The following is an 18,862-nucleotide window of genomic DNA, read 5'->3' as shown; positions in this document are numbered from 1 at the left end:
CTTATGCCTTATTAATAAACCTTTCAGAAATTGCATCAACTAATAAAAATACTAATGGGACACTTATTGTCTGGATTTATTGCATCTTATTTTTCCACTGTGCATTGAACCCTCATATACTTACATCAGTCTGGTGTTAGTGATCCTCCACAGTATTGATTTGTGGTCTGTCTCCTCTGTAATTGTCGGTGCAGTGGCAATAGGAGCTGAAGGTTTTGAGGTGTTCCCCAAGCAATTCCCTAAGCACTCTTCCCTAGCCTGACCTTGACCCACAGATTGACCTCGATATGTAGTGACTGCGTGTCTAAACAGGATTTTGTCTGTAACTATCAACCACAGGGAAATTCACAAATTCTCAGTACATTAAGACATTTTTCCAGGCATTCTGTGCCGGAAGAAGATTAACCCTCCGAGTATCGTGCAAATGCAAGAGACCAAATGAGAAAAATTAAATGAAATTTGTAGTACAGCTCCTGACAGATTTTTCTTAATTGAAAGATGAGAGAATAAGCTAGACGTTTTTTTTTCTAATCCTTTTGAGTACCAGTTTTTAAGCAATGTGCAATAATATATGCCTTGGTGTGCTCCACGCTATTATATTTAGTGTTCAGAGGGCAAGTAAAGGTCAGAGAAGCTGGTGTGTTTCATAGCTTGTTAATGTCGGAAGGTTGAAATTCTGAATTGTTAACAACGTTCATTGTGATGCTGGTCTGTCTCTACTGTAATTTAGTACCTTTAATGAGTTGTTTGCTAATTCCTCCAGCCCTCCAAACTGCCGAGCGTGAATCACTGAATCTTATTTTCTTTTCCCCCCTCTCTGCTCCAGAAGACTTCAGAAATATTTTTTAAAAGATCAGTTCCTTCTCCGTCCTTTTGCATGCAAAAAATAAAATTACTTAGAAAATATCTTGGAAATCAAGCTGAAATAATAAGTGAGATATGGTAATTAATGAATAAAATGTGGCTATTGATCAGTCAATTCCTGTTAAGAGTCACAGCTTTCCATTCTGGAAATTAATTTTTAATTTTTTTCCCCCTAGTTTTCAGGTGTTGAATCCACTTCTCTGACTGTTCTAAAGTCCAGCCACAAAATTTAGCGTTAGTTTCCTGAATGTGGGTTCTATTTATTGATGTGATATACTGTATCCCATTATTTTGCCATGCAAGCCATTGCGTAACATGATACATAATTTTGTCAAGTCAGACTTTTTACCAGTTTAAATTGGCAACATTTTCCCTTGATACGAATATAAAGTTTTATTATAGCTTTATTTTTTGCAGGAACTGTGATAGGGGTGGTAATTTATACGGGAAAAGAAACTCGCAGCGTAATGAATACGTCCAATCCCAAAAACAAGGTAAGTTTGCTGTTAGTTTTAATCCAGCTTTGTTCTTTATTCATTGCATTTGCAAAATTTAGTTATTTAAATTGGCCTCTGAGTGTTTCAAAATCGTGCCAGGCAATTTCTTGCATCCCCATTTTCTGTTTATTTTGACAAGTTTGTTTTACAGATATTTACTTTATCTTTTTTGTGCACGAATTGTTGCAGCTCAGAAATCGCGTTTTCCAAATGCATAATTTGCCTTGAGACAGCAACCACTTCACAAATGGAGTGCAATGTCAAACATGTTAAGGCATAACAAGATGGTAACTTGTGAATGAATACCAAACAGACTCTTGATGAGTAAATTATATTGACCGAAGAGGGACAGGATGAATCAAATTTGAAAAATTAAGGGTTTTTTTTTGCCTTTTGCTGCCGGCTACCATCTTCTGTCTTCTCTTGGTGATCTTTATTTTTTTGTTCTTGCTTTCAGGCAAGAATGATTTGGTATGCACAAAAATTAATGGAATTTACTTAAAAGTGACCCAGCTTAACATAATTGATCAAAATGGTTTGTGCACTTAATCTATAAAACGCATTTCAATTGGGTAAGAATCTTAACCAGCTGCAGTGATGGCTTTAAGGACCTTTGGCATCAATACTGCTATTGCTTTTACAGTACTTCTATTCTGAATTCACTTAATTGTGTTGTTTTCATTTATTGTTTGGGTAGTTGCCTGTTATTGTACTGACATGCTCTTCTCTACATTAAAAAAGGTGCAAGTGTTCCTTTCTTTGCTTAATATAAAGTGCTACAATCCTGTTTTATCTTAAGAAAAACATTCTGTGCAGCCTTGTGTGGTAACTTGAAACCCCAAAGCCAGACTGGGGGAACCTAAAATCTGTTCCTTTTCAGAAGCTTCTCGATATTCATTACTTTGTGCGTTTTCAGGAAATAAGTTAGAGATCGTGATTGCAGTTAATATTTTATGAATGACGCTAGCACCCACACTTAAAAGGCTATATTTTATCACATCTAATGCAATTGTATTTATCCACAAGTAGCATACTTGATGGAAATTCACTTGATTGAGCTTATCAAAAAAGGCACTACAACTCATCACTTGTGACAATCAGTTGTTTCATAGTATTAATTGTCATAAGTTATTCTAAGCGTGGATCCCTGTGAAAGGAGTGATAATACAAATTGCCTGCAGCAGTTATTGTAAGCCCTGGAGCATATTGATTTGTTTTTCTAATAAAAAGATGCTTTCAACTGTCTCTGCCACAGAGGTAGGTGCTCTGAGTCATTGTGTGAATAATAATGGGATGTATCATTATGCTTCCCTTCAGACTAGCATTGTTAGCTCTGAACAATATCAATTTCCTTCAGAATTTGCCTTGCATTATAAGGATCTGTATGGTCATTATTTTTAACAAGTATAATTGTGGCATGAAGTTAAAATAATCCACGAGTAACATTATAATATATTTAGAGTGCATGCTGCTTTTTAAAATAAAGCTGTTTGTGCCAATTAGCAAAGTGCTACTCCTGGTAAACCCTACATAAGCTTTGCTAGGCAGCAGCAGAATTTTAGCTGTTACATCAGACGTTACCACATACAGTGTAGAATAAAGTGAGCATTATTATTCAAGCATGCTGACCACTCAATGCTCGGTAATGTCCTTACTGAGATTAGCCCTAACAGTAGGTCACTGTTCAGAAACAATAAGTATTTACATCAATTAAAAAATGATAGTTGTGGTGAATTGCAAGTGTTGCAATATTAAAAATGCTTATTGAATTGTGGCTGTTGGTGATTTAATCCTGCACTGTACTTGCTTTAAAGTGACACTGACACTGATTTTACTCGCACAGGAGCCTAGGTTCTTGTCAATGCCATCGTATTAGCCTTGAGAATGTTGAGTTCTCTTCCTGGATTCCATAAAATATTTCATTATCCTATGGTCTCGGCCATGAGCACACTGAAATGACGGAAGAGAATTTATCAATTTGTATTTTTCATTTAGAAAAAGTAAACTGAAGCATTCAACTTAAAATCCACCAAGCTGTAGATTTAATATTTGGTGTCGGTTTCCGCAGTAGTCATCAGAGGATTAACTCTGCAGCTTTAGCATCGAGCGTGAAAACCAACAGATCCTAGCATCCAGAATTCCTACTCGATGCACTTTTGATCTAACTTTTATCAGAATTAAGTTGATTTTCAAATATTGATACCCTGGTAGTGTAGTTATGACAATGTTATGATTTTTTGATTTTTTTTTGTTGTTGCTACTGCCAGTGTGAAGTTAAACTGCTTGTTTTCGCTCCTCTCTGTTCCAGAGTTCTGTACATATTTGTATACTTAAATGCATTTATAGAGTGCTGCTCATGAATCTTCACCTACCCAGACCATTTTTTCTTGCGTTGGAGGATAAATCTGCTCTTTTCTAGTATAGAGTTTCCGCATTCAGTGGTCAAGTTGTTTCAGAATTTAGCTGGTTAATTATTCCAGGTGATCTATTCCACAAGACACTATATCAAAATTAATATAACTGCTTTAAACTTGTGGATTAAGAGATGTGTAACAACATCAAAATTTTTTTGAAAAATCCATTTGAGCGATAGTGCTTATAGTGGAGCAGTTTATTTTAGTTATTAGTTGCAAGTAGGCTTACATTAACACACTGCAGTGAAGTTACTGTGAAAATCCCCTAGTCACCACACTCCGGTACCTGATGGTGTACACTGAGGGAGAATTTAGCATGGCCAATGCACCTAACCACGTCTTTTGGACTGTGGGAGGAAACCGGAGTACCCAGAGGAAACCCATGCAGACACGGGGAGAATGTGCAGACTCCGCACAGACAGTGACCCAAGCCGGGAATTGAACCTGGTTCCCTGGCGCTGTGAGGCAGCAGTTCTAACCTGTGCCACCGTACTGCCCTACAGTTCTCATGCAAAAACTGCATTGCTGCAAAAAAACAGTACAATTAACATCTTCATTTTTCCATGTATTGTATTGCCACTTATGATACGGCATCAGATTTTCTGACTAATTATCAAAGGTATTTAATTCAAATAGTTTTAAAAATGACATATAAATTGGCAGTCTTTTTCACACTTGGGTACATTTGATTAGTCTTTTGCTAAGTTATCACTGGAGAGTCACTTGCGTATAAAGTATGGAAGATATTGGAGTGGGAATCTTCTGCAAAAACCTAACAGCCAACAATTCCAACTTGCATCGTAGCTTTAACATAGTAAAATTCCCCAAGGTGCTTCATGGAAGCATTATCAAACCAAGTATGGCATCAAGCCACATAAGGGGATATTAGGTCAGATAACCAAAAGCTTGGTCAAAAAGAAAGGTTTGAAAGAGCGTATTAAAGAAGAGTGAATTAGAAAGATGGGAGATGTGTATGGAGGGAATTCCAAAGCTTCGGCAGTTGAAGGCATGGGCACCAATAGTGGTGCAATTATAATTGGAAATGGAAAAGAGGCCAGAATTAGAGGGGCACAGAATACGGTTATGGGCTGGAAGAGATTATAGAGGTAGGGAGGGACAAGGTCTTTGGGGGGGGGGGGGGGGGGGGATATGAGAATTTTAAAGCCAAGATGTTGCTTCATTGGGAGTTGATGACTACAAATACAGAGGTGATAGGGGAATGGGACAATCTGCAACTTAAGAAATAGGCACCAGGATTTTGGATGATCTCAAGCTTACGGAGGGGCGAATATGGGAGACCAATCAGGAGTGAATAGTTGAGCCGAGAGGTAACAAAGGCACGAATGAGGGTTTCAGCAGCAGATTTAACTGAGGTGGGCCAAGTCGGGCAATGTGACTTGGATGGAAAGTGGCGGCCTTGGTAATGGCACAGATATGAAGCCAGAAGCCCATCTCTGGATCTAATGTGACAGCAAGGCTGCGAACAGACTGGCTTAATCTCACACTGTTGCCTTGATATATCCACCCTGGTATAACAACTTGACGTACTCTTTTGCAATTCCCTATCTTTTTAATTTTGTATGAGGGCATTTACATTGCTGTTCGTCAGAGCAGTCAGTCACAATTGAATTCTTCCTGGTGACTTTGCACATGCATTAATGGTTACATGACAAGGAAACCGAAACCTAAAGTAAAAGCTATTCCCTTGCAGTTTTTTTAAACAAATGTGTCCAATGTTTTACTGATTTAGTGGCTAGCAGTCCTGGAAGGCAGGAATTAAAATTTAATAAAATAGAAGTTTCTGTAGTTGAGTGTTGAATTTGGAGGCACAAATCTGGCAGCACGCTTGAAATAAATGTGTATGTGGTATATAATTATGTAAACTGCTGGCGGCTATCACTGTTCTTAAGAAAAAGCATTGTTAATCTTTTTAAAATAATACACAAGTGATTGTGTTAAAAATACTCAATTAAAAATACCTTTGAGAAAGATAATTTTAAAAAGATTTGATGTCGATCCTTGATTCTCTTGTAACTGGAAGGGCTATCTGTGTGCATTTGCTGAATCGTGTTTATATATTTATCGCTTTTTTATTGCACAGTTGCAGATTTTCACATTTTAAAAAAAAAACATAGTTGCTATTGAATTTACTGAAATTTCTTAAACTTCAACTTGTTAGATAAAGTTGTACTTAACCACTGGTAAAGGTCAATTTCAGACTTTAATTAACCAACAGGGATAGATTTTTTTTTTAAACTATGCAGTGTGACATTTTACAAGCAGCTGGCTAATCCTGTATATGGATTTGATGTGTACGTGTTGTCTTGTTTTTTTTTGACCGTTTGTTTTTAGCAATAACATGCTTTTGTTGAATATTTAATTATATTTAATGTGTTTTGACAAGACCCATAGTATCTACTACAGTGTGGTGTTATAGCACTGTTCATTTTACTAAAATTGCTACATACCTTAACTGCTGAATTTGTTTTAACAAAAAAGAACGATTAGAGTTTATTAACAAATCCTGACTGCCTCCTACAGGACATTTGTTATCTTATGTCCAGCAGACAGCAAAATTCAGCATTTATTGTGTGTTGTCTCTGACAGTGTGCTAACCATGTAGTAAGAAAATAAGTTAAGTAAATCACAAAATAGAAATGTCGTTAACTTGAGGGCTATTATATAGGATAGGGTTATGCATCATGTTCAATTAGAACTACAAGAAATTATCCTCTTCTTTTGAGTATTGTATTTTCAACTTGCCTTCATGGTAACATTCTCATTGCTGTTAGTATGGTTACTGAATGAGGAAAATTAATTAAAAATTTTACGTGACATCTGTATACATTAAAAAAAAAAATTGAGTTACCTTGATATAAATAGAAAGGTAGGCAGTACAACAGAATAACATAGCCGCCTACTCCATGGTGCTATGAGGTCTTTTCCACTACCCGCATACAGCTGAATTTCTAACACTATCTCCCATGGGAGGTTGCGACACAAAAGTCACACAGGCTCCAATGGGATAGAAGGCAGCATAGTCACTGGACCATACTTGAGCATCTCCAAGTGAGATTGACGTTATTGAAGAGTTGGGAACACGTCGCTCATCATGGGTCATCCAGAACCATAAGAATAACAGCTTGCAGTTTATATTGCGTCTTTAATGCACTTAAACGTCCCTGGGTACTTCGCAGCAGTGTTCTCAAAACTTAACACTGAGCTGCACGCAGTATTGGGTTAGATGACAAATGGAATTACAGAATAGAGTAATAGAGGTGTATAGCACAGCAAAGGCCCTTCGGTCCATCGCATCTGTGCTGGTCAAAAACAACCACCTAACTATTCTAATCTCATTTTCCAGCCTTTGGCCCATAGCTTTGTATGTCTAGGCATCAAGTGCACATCTAAATACTTAAAAGTTTCCATCACCCTTTCAGGCAGGGAGTTCCAGACTCCCACCGTCCGCTTGGTGAAAAGGGTTTTCCCCTCATCCACCCCCTAAACCTCCTGCCCCTTACCTGGTTATTGATCTCTCCTCCAAGGGGAAAAGTTTCTTTCTGTCTACTCTTAACTATGCTCCTCGATTTTGTACACCTCAATTATGTCCTCCCTCAGTTTCCTCTGCTCCAAGGAAAACAACCCCAGTCTATGCAATATCTCTTCATAACTAAAACTCTCCAACCCAGGCAACATCCTGGTGCATCTCCTCTGCACCCTTTCCAGTGCTATCGCATCCATCTTCTCCTGTAGAATGGGTATAGCACAAAAGGGAGGCCATTTACCTCATGTCCAAGGCATCCACTGCAAGAGGAGCTCAACTAGTCCCACTCTCTGCAAATCTGTTCTTGTCAGATAATTATCCTATTCTCTTTTAAGGGTCATCATTGAATCTGCTTCCACCACAACCTTGGGCAATGAATTCCAGATCCTGACGACTCAGTTTTTCCTCATGTTGCCATTTTTTTTTTGATGTGGAGATGCCGGCGTTGGACTGGGGTAAACACAGTTCTCATAGTTAAGCGTTCTCCAAGGCAGCTTCACGACACACAACAGCGCAGAGTCGCTGAGCAGAAACTGATAGCCAAGTTCCGCACACATGAGGACGGCCTCAACCGGGATTTTGGGTTCATGTCACACTATCGGTAACCCCCACAGCTTGCCTGGACCTGCAGAATCTCACTGGCTGTCCTGTCTGGAGACCATACACATTTCTTTAACCTGTGCCTAATGCTCTCTCCACTCACATTGTCTGTATCTTTAAGACTTGATTAGCTGTAAGGATTCACATTCTAATCAGTATTCTATAACTTGTGTCTCTGTATGCCTTGTTTATGAGCAGATATCCACTCCATCTGACGAAGGAGCAGCGCTCCGAAAGCTAATGGCATTTGTTACCAAATAAACCTGTTGGACTTTAACCTGGTGTTGTTAAAACTCTTACATTGTTTTTTTTGCCAGTCACCTTAAATCGGCGAATTCTGGTTTTGATCCTTCAACCAACAATTTATACCCTTCAATATTCTCAGGTGGCTAAGGAAATTTGGCATTACCAGTCCAACTCTCTCCAACCTATGTTCTATGTTCTATTAAACATATGGATGATATTGGAATAGTGTAGATTAGAGGGGCTTTAGATTGGTACCACTGGTCGGCGCAACATCGAGGGCCGAAGGGCCTGTACTGCGCTGTAATGTTCTATGTTCTATTAACCTTTACAGATGCACCATAGAAAGTATGCTTTCCGGATGCATCACAGCTTGGTATGGCTTCTGCTCTGACCAAGACCGCAAGAAACTATAAAGAGTGGTGAACAAAACCCAGTCCCTCATGCAAACCAGCCTCTCATCCATTGACTCTGTCTACACTTTCCGCTGCCTCAGGAATGCAGCCAGCATAATTAAGGATCCCACACACCCCGGACATTCTTCCACCTTCTTCCATCGGGAAAAAGATACAAAAGTCTGAGATCACGTACCAACCTACTCAAGAACAGCTTCTTCCCTGCTGCCAACAGACTTTTGAATAGACCTCCCTCATATTAAGCTGATCTTTCTCTACACCCCAGCTTTGACTGCAACACTACATTCTGCACCCTCTCTTTTCCTTCTCTGTACGATATGCTTTGTCTGAATAGCGCGCAAGAAACAATACTTTTAACTGTATACTAATTACGTGTGACCATAATAAATCAAATCAACATCTAGGCTTCAGCTGCTATGTGGCAATTAACATGTCACATTAGTGCCAAGCAATGAACATTTCTAACGAGAGAAAGCCAAAACACCTCTCCCTGCCCTTCACTGTGCCTTCCTTATCATAGGACTGAAGCTTATCTGGACCAACCATGTAAGGACATGGCTACAAGAGGAGGGCAGAGGCAGAATGCTCAAGAGAAAATGCCGATGGCACTGGATACTGCAAAGGCTATGGGTCCTGACAATATTCCCGCAATAGTCCTGAAGTCTTATGCTCCAGAACAAGCGACATCCCTAGCCAAGCTGTTCCAGTGAAGCTACAACACTGGCATCTGCCCAGCAATGTGGAAAATTGTCCATGTATGTCTTAACACAAAAAGCAGGCCAAATCCAACCCAGCCAATTACAGCCCCATAAGTCCACTCTCGATCATCAGTCAAGTGATGGAAGTGGTCATCAGCATGCAATCAAACGGCACTTCTTAGTAATAACGTACTCACTGATTCTCAGTTTGGGTTCCACCAGGGCCAGTCAGCTCTTGACCTCATTACAGCCTTGGTTCAAACCTGGACAAAAGAATTGAACTCCAGAGGTGAGATGCAAGTTGCCGCCCTTAATATCAACATCACATTTGGCCAAGTGTGGCATCAAGGAGCCCTAGCAAAACTGGAGTCATTGGGAATTGAGGAAAATTCTCCATTGCTTGAAGTCAGACTCAGCATAAAGTTAGATATTGTGGTGGTTGGCGATCAATCAGCTCAGTTCTAAGACATCACAGCAGAAGTTCCTCATGGGAGTATCGTAGGCCCAACCATCTTCAGCTGCTTCATCAGTGACCTTACTTTCATCAAGGTGAGGATGGTTCACCATTCACAACGACTCAGATATTGAAGCAGTTCATGTCCAAAGGCAGCAAGACATGAACAATATCCAAGCTTGAGCTGACAAGTGGCAAATAACATTCATGCCACACAAGTGTCAGGCAATGACCATCTCCAACAAGAAAGAATCTATGATATTCAATGGCATCACCTCACTGAATCCCATAGTACTAACATCCTGGGCGTTACCATTGACCAGAAATTGAATTGGACAAGCCATACAAATACTGTGGCTACAAGAGCAATTCCAAGGCTCGGACTTCTGCGGTGAGTAACTCATCACCTGACTCAAAGCCTGTCCACAGTCTAGAAGGCACAAATCAACATTGTAGTGGAATACTCTCCGCTTGCCTGGATGCGTACAGCTGCATGAACACAAGAAACTCAACAACATCCAGGACAAAGCAGCCCATTTCCACAAACATTCACTCCACCACCAACGCACAGTAGCAGCAGCATGTAATATCTGCAAGATGCACTACAAGGACTTGAACAGCATCTTCTAAACCCACGACCAAAAACTATTTAGAAGGACAACGTCAGCAGACCAGTGGGAACTCCATCACCTGGAAGTTCAGTTCCTTATCACTCACCAATGGCTATATCACCATTCCTTCGTTGTCACTGGATCAAAATCCTGGAACTCCCTTCCTAACAATGTTGTGGGTGTACCTACAGCATTAGCACTGCAGTGGTTCAAGAAGGCAGCTCACCACAATCTTCTTGAAGGCAATTAGGGACGGGTAATGAATACTGGCCTAGCCAGTGATGCCCTTGAATAAATAAAAATAAATGCTCTGCAAAAAAAATAGCTCAATTGCTGATGTTTCAAAACAACCCTCCAATATTCAGAAAGCTTAATTCAGGACTGATTTAATACCCATTGCTCCCCCTGCTGCATCCTCTGATGAATACAACAATACTGAAGGAGCTTCAAGCAATCCAAAGATAAGGGTCTACATTATTGGCCCCTGTAATGTAGCCCTCCGACCAAACCATGATCCTTGATCGCTTTAGCCCCAAGAGCTTTTTATAATGTCTTCTTGAAATCACGCAACATAACGTCGTCTTGAAATCGCACAACATTTTGGCCTCAACTACTTTCTGTGGTAGTGAATTCTACAGATTCACCACTCTCTGGGTGAAGAGATTTCTCCTCACCTCAGTCCTAAAAGGTTTACTCCTTATCCCCAAGCTGCCATCCCTAGTTCCCCCACCATCTGGAACATTCATTATAAATCTATCCTTTCTCATCCTGTGAGAATTTTATAAGTTTCTATGAGATCCCCTCTCGCTCTTCTTCTAAACTCCAATGAATATAATTCTAACCGATTTAGTCTCTCCTCATGATGGTCCTGCCATCCCAGGAATCAGCCTGGTAAACCTTGACTGCATTCCCTCGATAGCAAGAACATCCTACCTCAATTACGGACACCAAAAATGAGCACACTACTCCAGTAGTGGCCTCCCCAATGCCCTATATTGTAGTAACACATCCTTATTCCTAAATTCAAATCCTCCTGCTGTGAAGGCCAACTGCCTTCTTTACGGGCTGCTGTACCTGTGTGCATGCTTTTAGCATCTGATGCATGAGGACACCAAGGTCTCTCAACTTACACCCATTCAGATAATCTACCTTTCTGTTTTTGCTACTGCAATGGATAACCTCACATTTATCTACATTATACTGCATCTGCCATGCATATGCCCACTCACTCAGCCTGTCCAAATCACTCTGAAGCATCTCTGCATTCTCCTCACAGCTCACCCTGCCACCCAACTTTGTATCATCTGCAGATTTGGAGATATGTTGTTCCTCTGTTCAAGAAAGGAAATAGGAATGACCCTGGTAATTATAGGCCGGTTAGTCTTTCTTCGGTGGTCGGTAAGTTAATGGAAAAGGTCCTGAGGGATAAGATTTATGACCATTTGGAAAGATGTAGCTTAATCCGGGATAGTCAACGTGGATTTGTGAAGGGTAAGTTTGGCTTCACAAATTTGATTGAATTCTTTGAGGAGGTAACTAAGTGTGTAGATGAAGGTAGAGCAGTTGATGTCATATACATGGATTTTAGTAAGGTCTATTTAAGTAAGGTCTCCTATGGTGGATTTTGATAAGGTCGCCCATGGTCGGCTCATGAAGAAAGGAAGGAGGTGTGGGATAGAGGGAAATTTGGCCGATTGGATAAGTAACTGGCTATCTCATAGAAGACAGAGGGTGATGGTGGATGGAAAATTTTCAGACTGGAGACCAGTTACCAGCGGTGTACCACAGGGATCAGTGCTGGGTCCTCTGCTTTTTGGATGAAGTGGAGGGCTGTTGTAGGCTGCAAAGAGACATTGATAGGATGCAGAGCTGGGCCGAAAAATGGCAGATGGAGTTTAACCCTGATAAGTGCGAGGTGATTCATTTTGGTAGGACAAATGAGTTGTAAAATTGCATCTGGAAACTGGCAGTTGACGGCATTGAGTACTGAGGCCGTTGCAGCAATGCCATTATCGTGGGGGATGCTGGTGTAGAGTGCCGGGACATCCATTGTGACGAGGAGTGCTCCTGGTTCAACTGCTCCATGTGCGCTGAGTTTCTGTGTATTCGGAGCGCACATGGAGCAATTGAACCAGGAGCACTCCTTGTCACAATGGATGTCTCGGCACTCTATACCAGCATCCCCCACGATGATGGCATTGCTGCAACGATCTCAGTACTCAATGCCGTCAACTGCCAGTTTCCAGATGCAATTTTACAACTCATCCGCTTCATCCTGGACCACAATGTCTTCACCTTCAACAACCAGTTCTTCATCCAGACACACGGAACAGCCATGGGGACCAAATTCGCACCTCAATATGCCAACATCTTCATGCACAGGTTCGAGCAAGACTTCTTCACTGCACACGACCGTCAACCGATGCTATACACTCGATACATCGATGATATTTTCTTCCTTTGGAGTCATGGTGAGCAATCACTGAAAAAACTATATGATGACATCAACAAGTTCCATCCCACCATCAGACTCACCATGGACTACTCTCCGGAATCGGTTGCATTCTTGGACACACGCATCTCCATTAAGGACGGTCACCTCAGCACCTCACTGTACCGCAAGCCCACGGATAACCTCATGATACTCCACTTCTCCAGCTTTCACCCTAAACACGTTAAAGAAGCCATCCCCTACGGACAAGCCCTCCGAATACACAGGATCTGCTCGGATGAGGAGAATCGCAACAGACACCTCCTGACGCTGAAAGATGCCCTCATCAGAACAGGATATGGCACTCGACTCATCGATCAACAGTTCCGACGCGCCACAGCGAAAAACCGCACCGACCTCCTCAGAAGACAAACACGGGACACGGTGGACAGAGTACCCTTCATCGTCCAGTACTTCCCCGGAGCGGAGAAGCTACGGCATCTCCTCCGGAGCCTTCAACATGTCATTGATGAAGACGAACATCTCGCCAAGGCCATCCCCACACCCCCACTTCTTGCCTTCAAACAACCATGCAACCTCAAACAGACCATTGTCCGCAGCAAACTACCCAGCCTTCAGGAGAACAGTGACCACGACACCACACAACCCTGCCACAACAACCTCTGCAAGACGTGCCGGATCATCGACACGGATGCCATCGTCTCACGTAAGAACACCATCTACCAGGTACATGGTACCTACTCTTGCAACTCGGCCAACGTTGTCTACCTGATACGCTGCAGGAAAGGATGTCCCGAGGCATGGTACATTGGGGAAACCATGCAGACGCCACAACAACGGATGAATGAACACCGCTCGACAATCACCAGGCAAGACTGTTCTCTTCCTGTGGGGGAGCACTTCAGCAGTCACAGGCATTCAGCCTTGGATCTTCAGGTAAGCGTTCTCCAAGGCAGCCTTCATGACACACGACAGCGCAGAGTCGCTGAGCAGAAACTGATAGCCAAGTTCCACACACATGAGGACGGCCTAAACCGGGATGTTGGATTTATGTCACATTATCAGTAACCCCCACAGCTTGCCCCCGGGACTTGCAGAATCTCACGAGCTGCTCTGTCTGGAGACAATACACATCTCTTTAACCTGTGTTTAATGCTCCCTCCACCCACATTGTCTGTACCTTTAAGACCTGGCTGGCTGTAGGGATTCGCATTCTAATCAGTATTCTGTAACTTGATTTTGTGTCTGTGCACTGTTTGAGAGCACATTTCCACTCCATCTGACGAAGGAGCAGCGCTCCGAAAGCTTATGGTATTTGCTACCAAATAAACCTGTTGGACTTTAACCTGGTGTTGTGAGACTTCTTACGGTGTTCACCCCAGTCCAACGCCGGCATCTCCACGTCATATCTCATAGAAGACAGAGGGTGATGGTGGATGGAAAATTTTCAGACTGGAGACCAGTTACCAGCGGTGTACCACAGGGACCAGTGCTGGGTCCTCTGCTTTTTGTGATTTTTATCAATGGCTTCGAGGAGGGGGCTGAAGGATAGATCAGTAAATTTGCTGGTGACACGAAGATTGGTGGAGTAGTGGATGAGGTGGAGGGCTGTTGTAGGCTGCAAAGAGACATTGATAGGATGCAGAGCTGGGCTGAAAAATGGCAGATGGAGTTTAACCCTGATAAGTGCGAGGTGATTCATTTTGGTAGGACAAATTTGAATGCGGATTACAGGGAGAACGGTAGGATTCTGAGGAATGTGGAGGAACAGAGAGATCTTGGGGTTCATATCCACAGATCTCTGAAAGTTGCCACTCAGGTGGATAGAGCCGTGAAGAAGGCCTATAGTGTGTTAGCGTTTATTAACGGGGGGTTTGAGTTTAAGGACCTTGGTGAGACCACATTTGGAATATTGTGTGCAGTTCTGGTCACCTCACTATAAGAAGGATGTGGAAGCATTGGAGAGAGTGCAAAGGAGATTTATCAGGATGCTGCCTGGTTTTGAGGGTAGGTCTTATGAGGAAAGGTTGAGGGAGCTAGGGCTTTTCTCTTTAGAGCTGAGGAGATTGAGAGGCGACTTATTAGAGGTTTATAAGATGATGAGGGGGATAGATAGAATGGACGTTCAGAGACTATTTCCTCGGGTGAATGTAGCTGTTACTAGGAGGCATAATTATAAGGATCGTGGTGGAAGATATAGGAGGGATGTCCGAGGTAGGTTCTTTACTCAGAGAGTGGTTGGAGTGTGGTGTGGAATGGACTGTCTGCTGTGATAGTGGAGTCGGACACTTTAGGAACTTTCAAGCGGTTATTGGATAGGCACATGGAGCACACCAGAATGATAGGGATTGGGATAGCTTGATCTTGGTTTCGGACAAAGCTCGGCACAACATCGTGGGCCGAAGGGCCTGTACTGTGCTGTACTGTTCTATGTTCTGTAATACATTTAGTTCCCTCATCCAAATCAGTAATTTATAATGTGAACAGTTGGGGTCTTAGCACAGATCCCTGGGTAATCCCACCAGTTACTGACTGCCAATCAGAAAAATATCTTTTAAGCCAACTCTTTGCTTCCTGTCAGCTAACCAGCTTTCTATCCATCGCGAGTCACTACCCGCAATTTCATGCACTTTAACTTTACATAGTAATCTGCTATTTGAGATCTTGTCAAAACCTTTCTGGAAGTCTAAATATACCACATCTCCCCAGTCAACTCTACTAGCTACATCCTCAAAGAATTTCAACAGATTTGTCAAGCATGATTTCCCTTCCGTAAATCCATGCTGACTTTGTCTGATTATACCACTGCTTTCCAAATGCTATGAAATCCTTAACAATGGACTCTGGTAACTTTCCTACTACTGATGTTAGGCTGACTGGTCTATAGTTCCCTGTTTCCTCTCTCAAAACTAAATTAAATGTCCTCCCTCCACCACTGATGCACTGTGATTGCCGTATTTACGATCTACAGGTTGCACTTCAATTGCCAAACTTCAGCACTTCCCAGTTCCTGCAACTTCTATCTCAAGAAAAAACCAAACCAGCAAAGTCATGAGATGATACCATGGCCACCAGTTTCCAATTCCATGCTGTGCTGACCTAATTAATACCACCATTCTTTCCTTGTTGCTATCAAGATTCCCAATGTGGAGACAATATCAGCACAACCTCTGCAATGATTGAAGGAGAAGACCTGTCACCACCACCTGCGGGTACCTAGAGATGGTTAATATTAATTATTTTGTCTTGAGCATCCTGTCAATAGAGGAAAAGGAATACTCTTCCATCAGTTTCAGTTCATGTGCGGCTTTGAGGTTAGTTTTATATCCTCACATCTTATTAGTGGTGTGCAACAGTACAAATGGGTTCAAGATATCAAAGGATTGTGACTTCCATTTCCAGCCACCTTTCTTCGGAGTTTGGTTCACTTTTGGTTGCTGTTAGCTGTCACCTTTTATGATATGCTTTCCGTCTCTTTAATATGGCCCTTTTGAATCAACATTAGAAACTTACCAAATGTCACTTTACTTTGTTGGTGGCAGAGTGAACTGGAATAGTGCAAAGGCTTCCATCCCCCATCACCCAGCCCCTAAACTGTTCCAGTCTTCATTATCAGAAGCACATCCGTTTTGACCAAGGACTGCGTATTTGCTTTTCTCACACAATAGGAAATTTCTACTGCTCCAATATTTTCTGACTTTTTCTGATGGATAAGAATGTTTGCTTGTTGTCATTAGGTGGGATAGCTTCACATTAGCAACTTCGCATTATTTAGAAAGGATATGGAAAAACAAATTAGCATCAAGTTAATCCAGCAAATAATGTGAATATAAAAATATTAACATAAAACTAGTATGAAAGCAATCTGTCTGATCCTTGGATTATATATGTACCACTATTTTCAGTATCTAACAGATGTATTCAGTAATTAAGGCTTTCCTATCTACATCAAGATGCAAATTCTCAATTTTTATCTTTCTTTTGTTGGCCTGCAGTTATATCGAGTCAACTTATTGTATGTTAGCTCAGGAAATTGAATTTTTAAATTTTACCAAGTGCAATGTTTTGACTTTATTCAGCATTGGAAAGCGAGATCATTTCAGTGAAATTTGGGATGGTTGGTCTGACTAATTTGGTTTTCACTGTCATATATAATGGTGAGGATTTTTGATTTTTGTACATGGTTACCTTGATCAAAATCATGCCTTCTCAAAAAAGATAATTCCATTAAAATTCAAAATTACAATTGGTTGCCTGCCTCAGTAATTTGAAGAATCATTATTGTCAGCCCATTGTGTAAGTCGGGGTCAAATCACTGAGAATCCCTTGAATTCAGGCTGCTCTCCAACATACTGGTTTTTAGTCCGTTGGAAAATCTATCGCTTTTATGGCAAATTTTGTCAGTGTGCACGCAGTTGATGAGTCTTATTGTCAGTTGTTGCCGTTGTATCTGAAAGGAAGCAGCAGTTTTGCCTTGTCAAGGTTAAAAGGACCAGATTCGCCATTCATTCATACTCCATGGATGGAGCACTTGTCCTTTGTAATATTATGTTTGATTCTGTTGGCACAAGTCAATAGTATACTTGCGTGTACACAAAACAAAGCCTAAAGAAATGTGGAAAATTTGGGGCCTAAATCATTATTTGAAAGAATAAGCCCATCCCTTTTTGGTTAGTATCAATTCTAGATTGGAGACAGAAATAAACAGTGACCTTAACAGTTCTGGCATCTTTTTGTTAAATACAGTTGTGATGCTGCCATCTCAAAAAAAAAAATATTTTGGGGTAGCTCAAATGTGCCATACATGTATACAATTCAACAAAATCACTTGCATATAAAAACTAAATCCCTAAACTCTCTGTCGACTCCCTCCCATTCTGGAACCGTCATAAGGGCAGCACTATGGCACAGTAGTTAGCACGGCTGCCTCATTGCGCCAGGACCTGGGTTCAATTCCGGCCTTGGGTGACTGTGTGGAATTTGCATGTTCTTCCCCATGTCTGCATGGGTTTCTTTTCGGGTGCTCCGGTTTTCTCCCACAGTCTAAAGATGTGCAGGTTAGATGCATTGGCCGTGCTAAATTGTGCCTTAGTGTCCCAAGATATCTCTAGGTTAAGGGGCTTAGCGGGGTAAAATACGTGTGGTTATGGGGATGGGGCCTGGGTAAGTGTCGGTGCAGACTCGATTGGCCGAATGGCCGCCTTCTGCTCTGTCGGGATTTTATTGAATTCTATTCTAATCGGACTAATGCAAGATAAAGTGTTTTGTTAATACAAAACATGAATCTCAAAATGGCAATGGGCTCAGTGTTTCTTGCAGTGCTACATAACTATACTCCAGTTCATTGAACAGCATTGCTCCAACTGTAAATTGATATTGCAATATCCTTCAAAGGAATCCTTCAGTGTGAGCATTCATCAAAGTATGACCACTGTGCTTAAAGAACATGACCTATTTTATTAATAGTTATGGTAGTGCATGCATCCAACCTTTCGAGGGTTATATTAGCCAAGCTTTACATCTGCTGTAAGAATGTCTTTAGGTATTTGCAGAAAGATAAGATTTGTGTGTTTCTTTAATTTCATTTTACTATATTAAAGAGTACTGGAAATCTTTAATATGAAAGAGGAAAATTTTATATCTAGTTGTATCCAATTGTGCAATGACTTTTCAGAACAACAGCTTACATATTACAGGAGGCATGGTACCTATGGGAAGTGAAAGATTTATCTGAGGAGGTAACATATGTTGTGAAATAATTCATCTTCAGTGCAGTCACTGTGGGAAAGATAAGGTGGCTAAAGAAATCCTGAATTAAAATTAGATTTAAAAAAAATGGGTTTTTAGAAATATTTTTATAGAAGGTTTTATAGGTCAAAATATCCTGTCTTATACTTTAATGTATAATAAAAGAAGCTGTTTAGTCACTCACAGCACAGGAGGAGTCTAATAGGCCCATCATGTCCATGCAGGCTTGTCACAAAGCTATCCAGTAAGTCCCACACCTCTGCTCAGTCCCCTTTGGCCCTGCAAGTTCTATTTCCTTCAAGCATCCATCCAATATTCTTT

At 41.3% G+C, this 18,862-nt stretch overlaps 1 protein-coding gene across 1 annotated transcript in view; it reads left to right on the top strand.

Moving 5' to 3' along the window:
- atp9b (ATPase phospholipid transporting 9B) overlaps positions 1 to 18,862 on the top strand; it is a 286,554-nt gene that overhangs the window by 172,698 nt on the left and 94,994 nt on the right. Inside the window, exon 11 of the mRNA XM_078216847.1 lies at positions 1,282 to 1,358. Within this exon, the coding sequence (XP_078072973.1) occupies positions 1,282 to 1,358 (77 nt within the window). The remainder of the gene's footprint in view (positions 1 to 1,281; positions 1,359 to 18,862) is intronic.

The sequence above is a fragment of the Mustelus asterias genome, chromosome 7 (assembly GCF_964213995.1).
Source record: "Mustelus asterias chromosome 7, sMusAst1.hap1.1, whole genome shotgun sequence".
NCBI lineage: Eukaryota > Metazoa > Chordata > Chondrichthyes > Carcharhiniformes > Triakidae > Mustelus > Mustelus asterias.
Note: the sequence above shows the minus strand (reverse complement) of the source record. Positions and strands in the feature narration are given on the sequence as shown.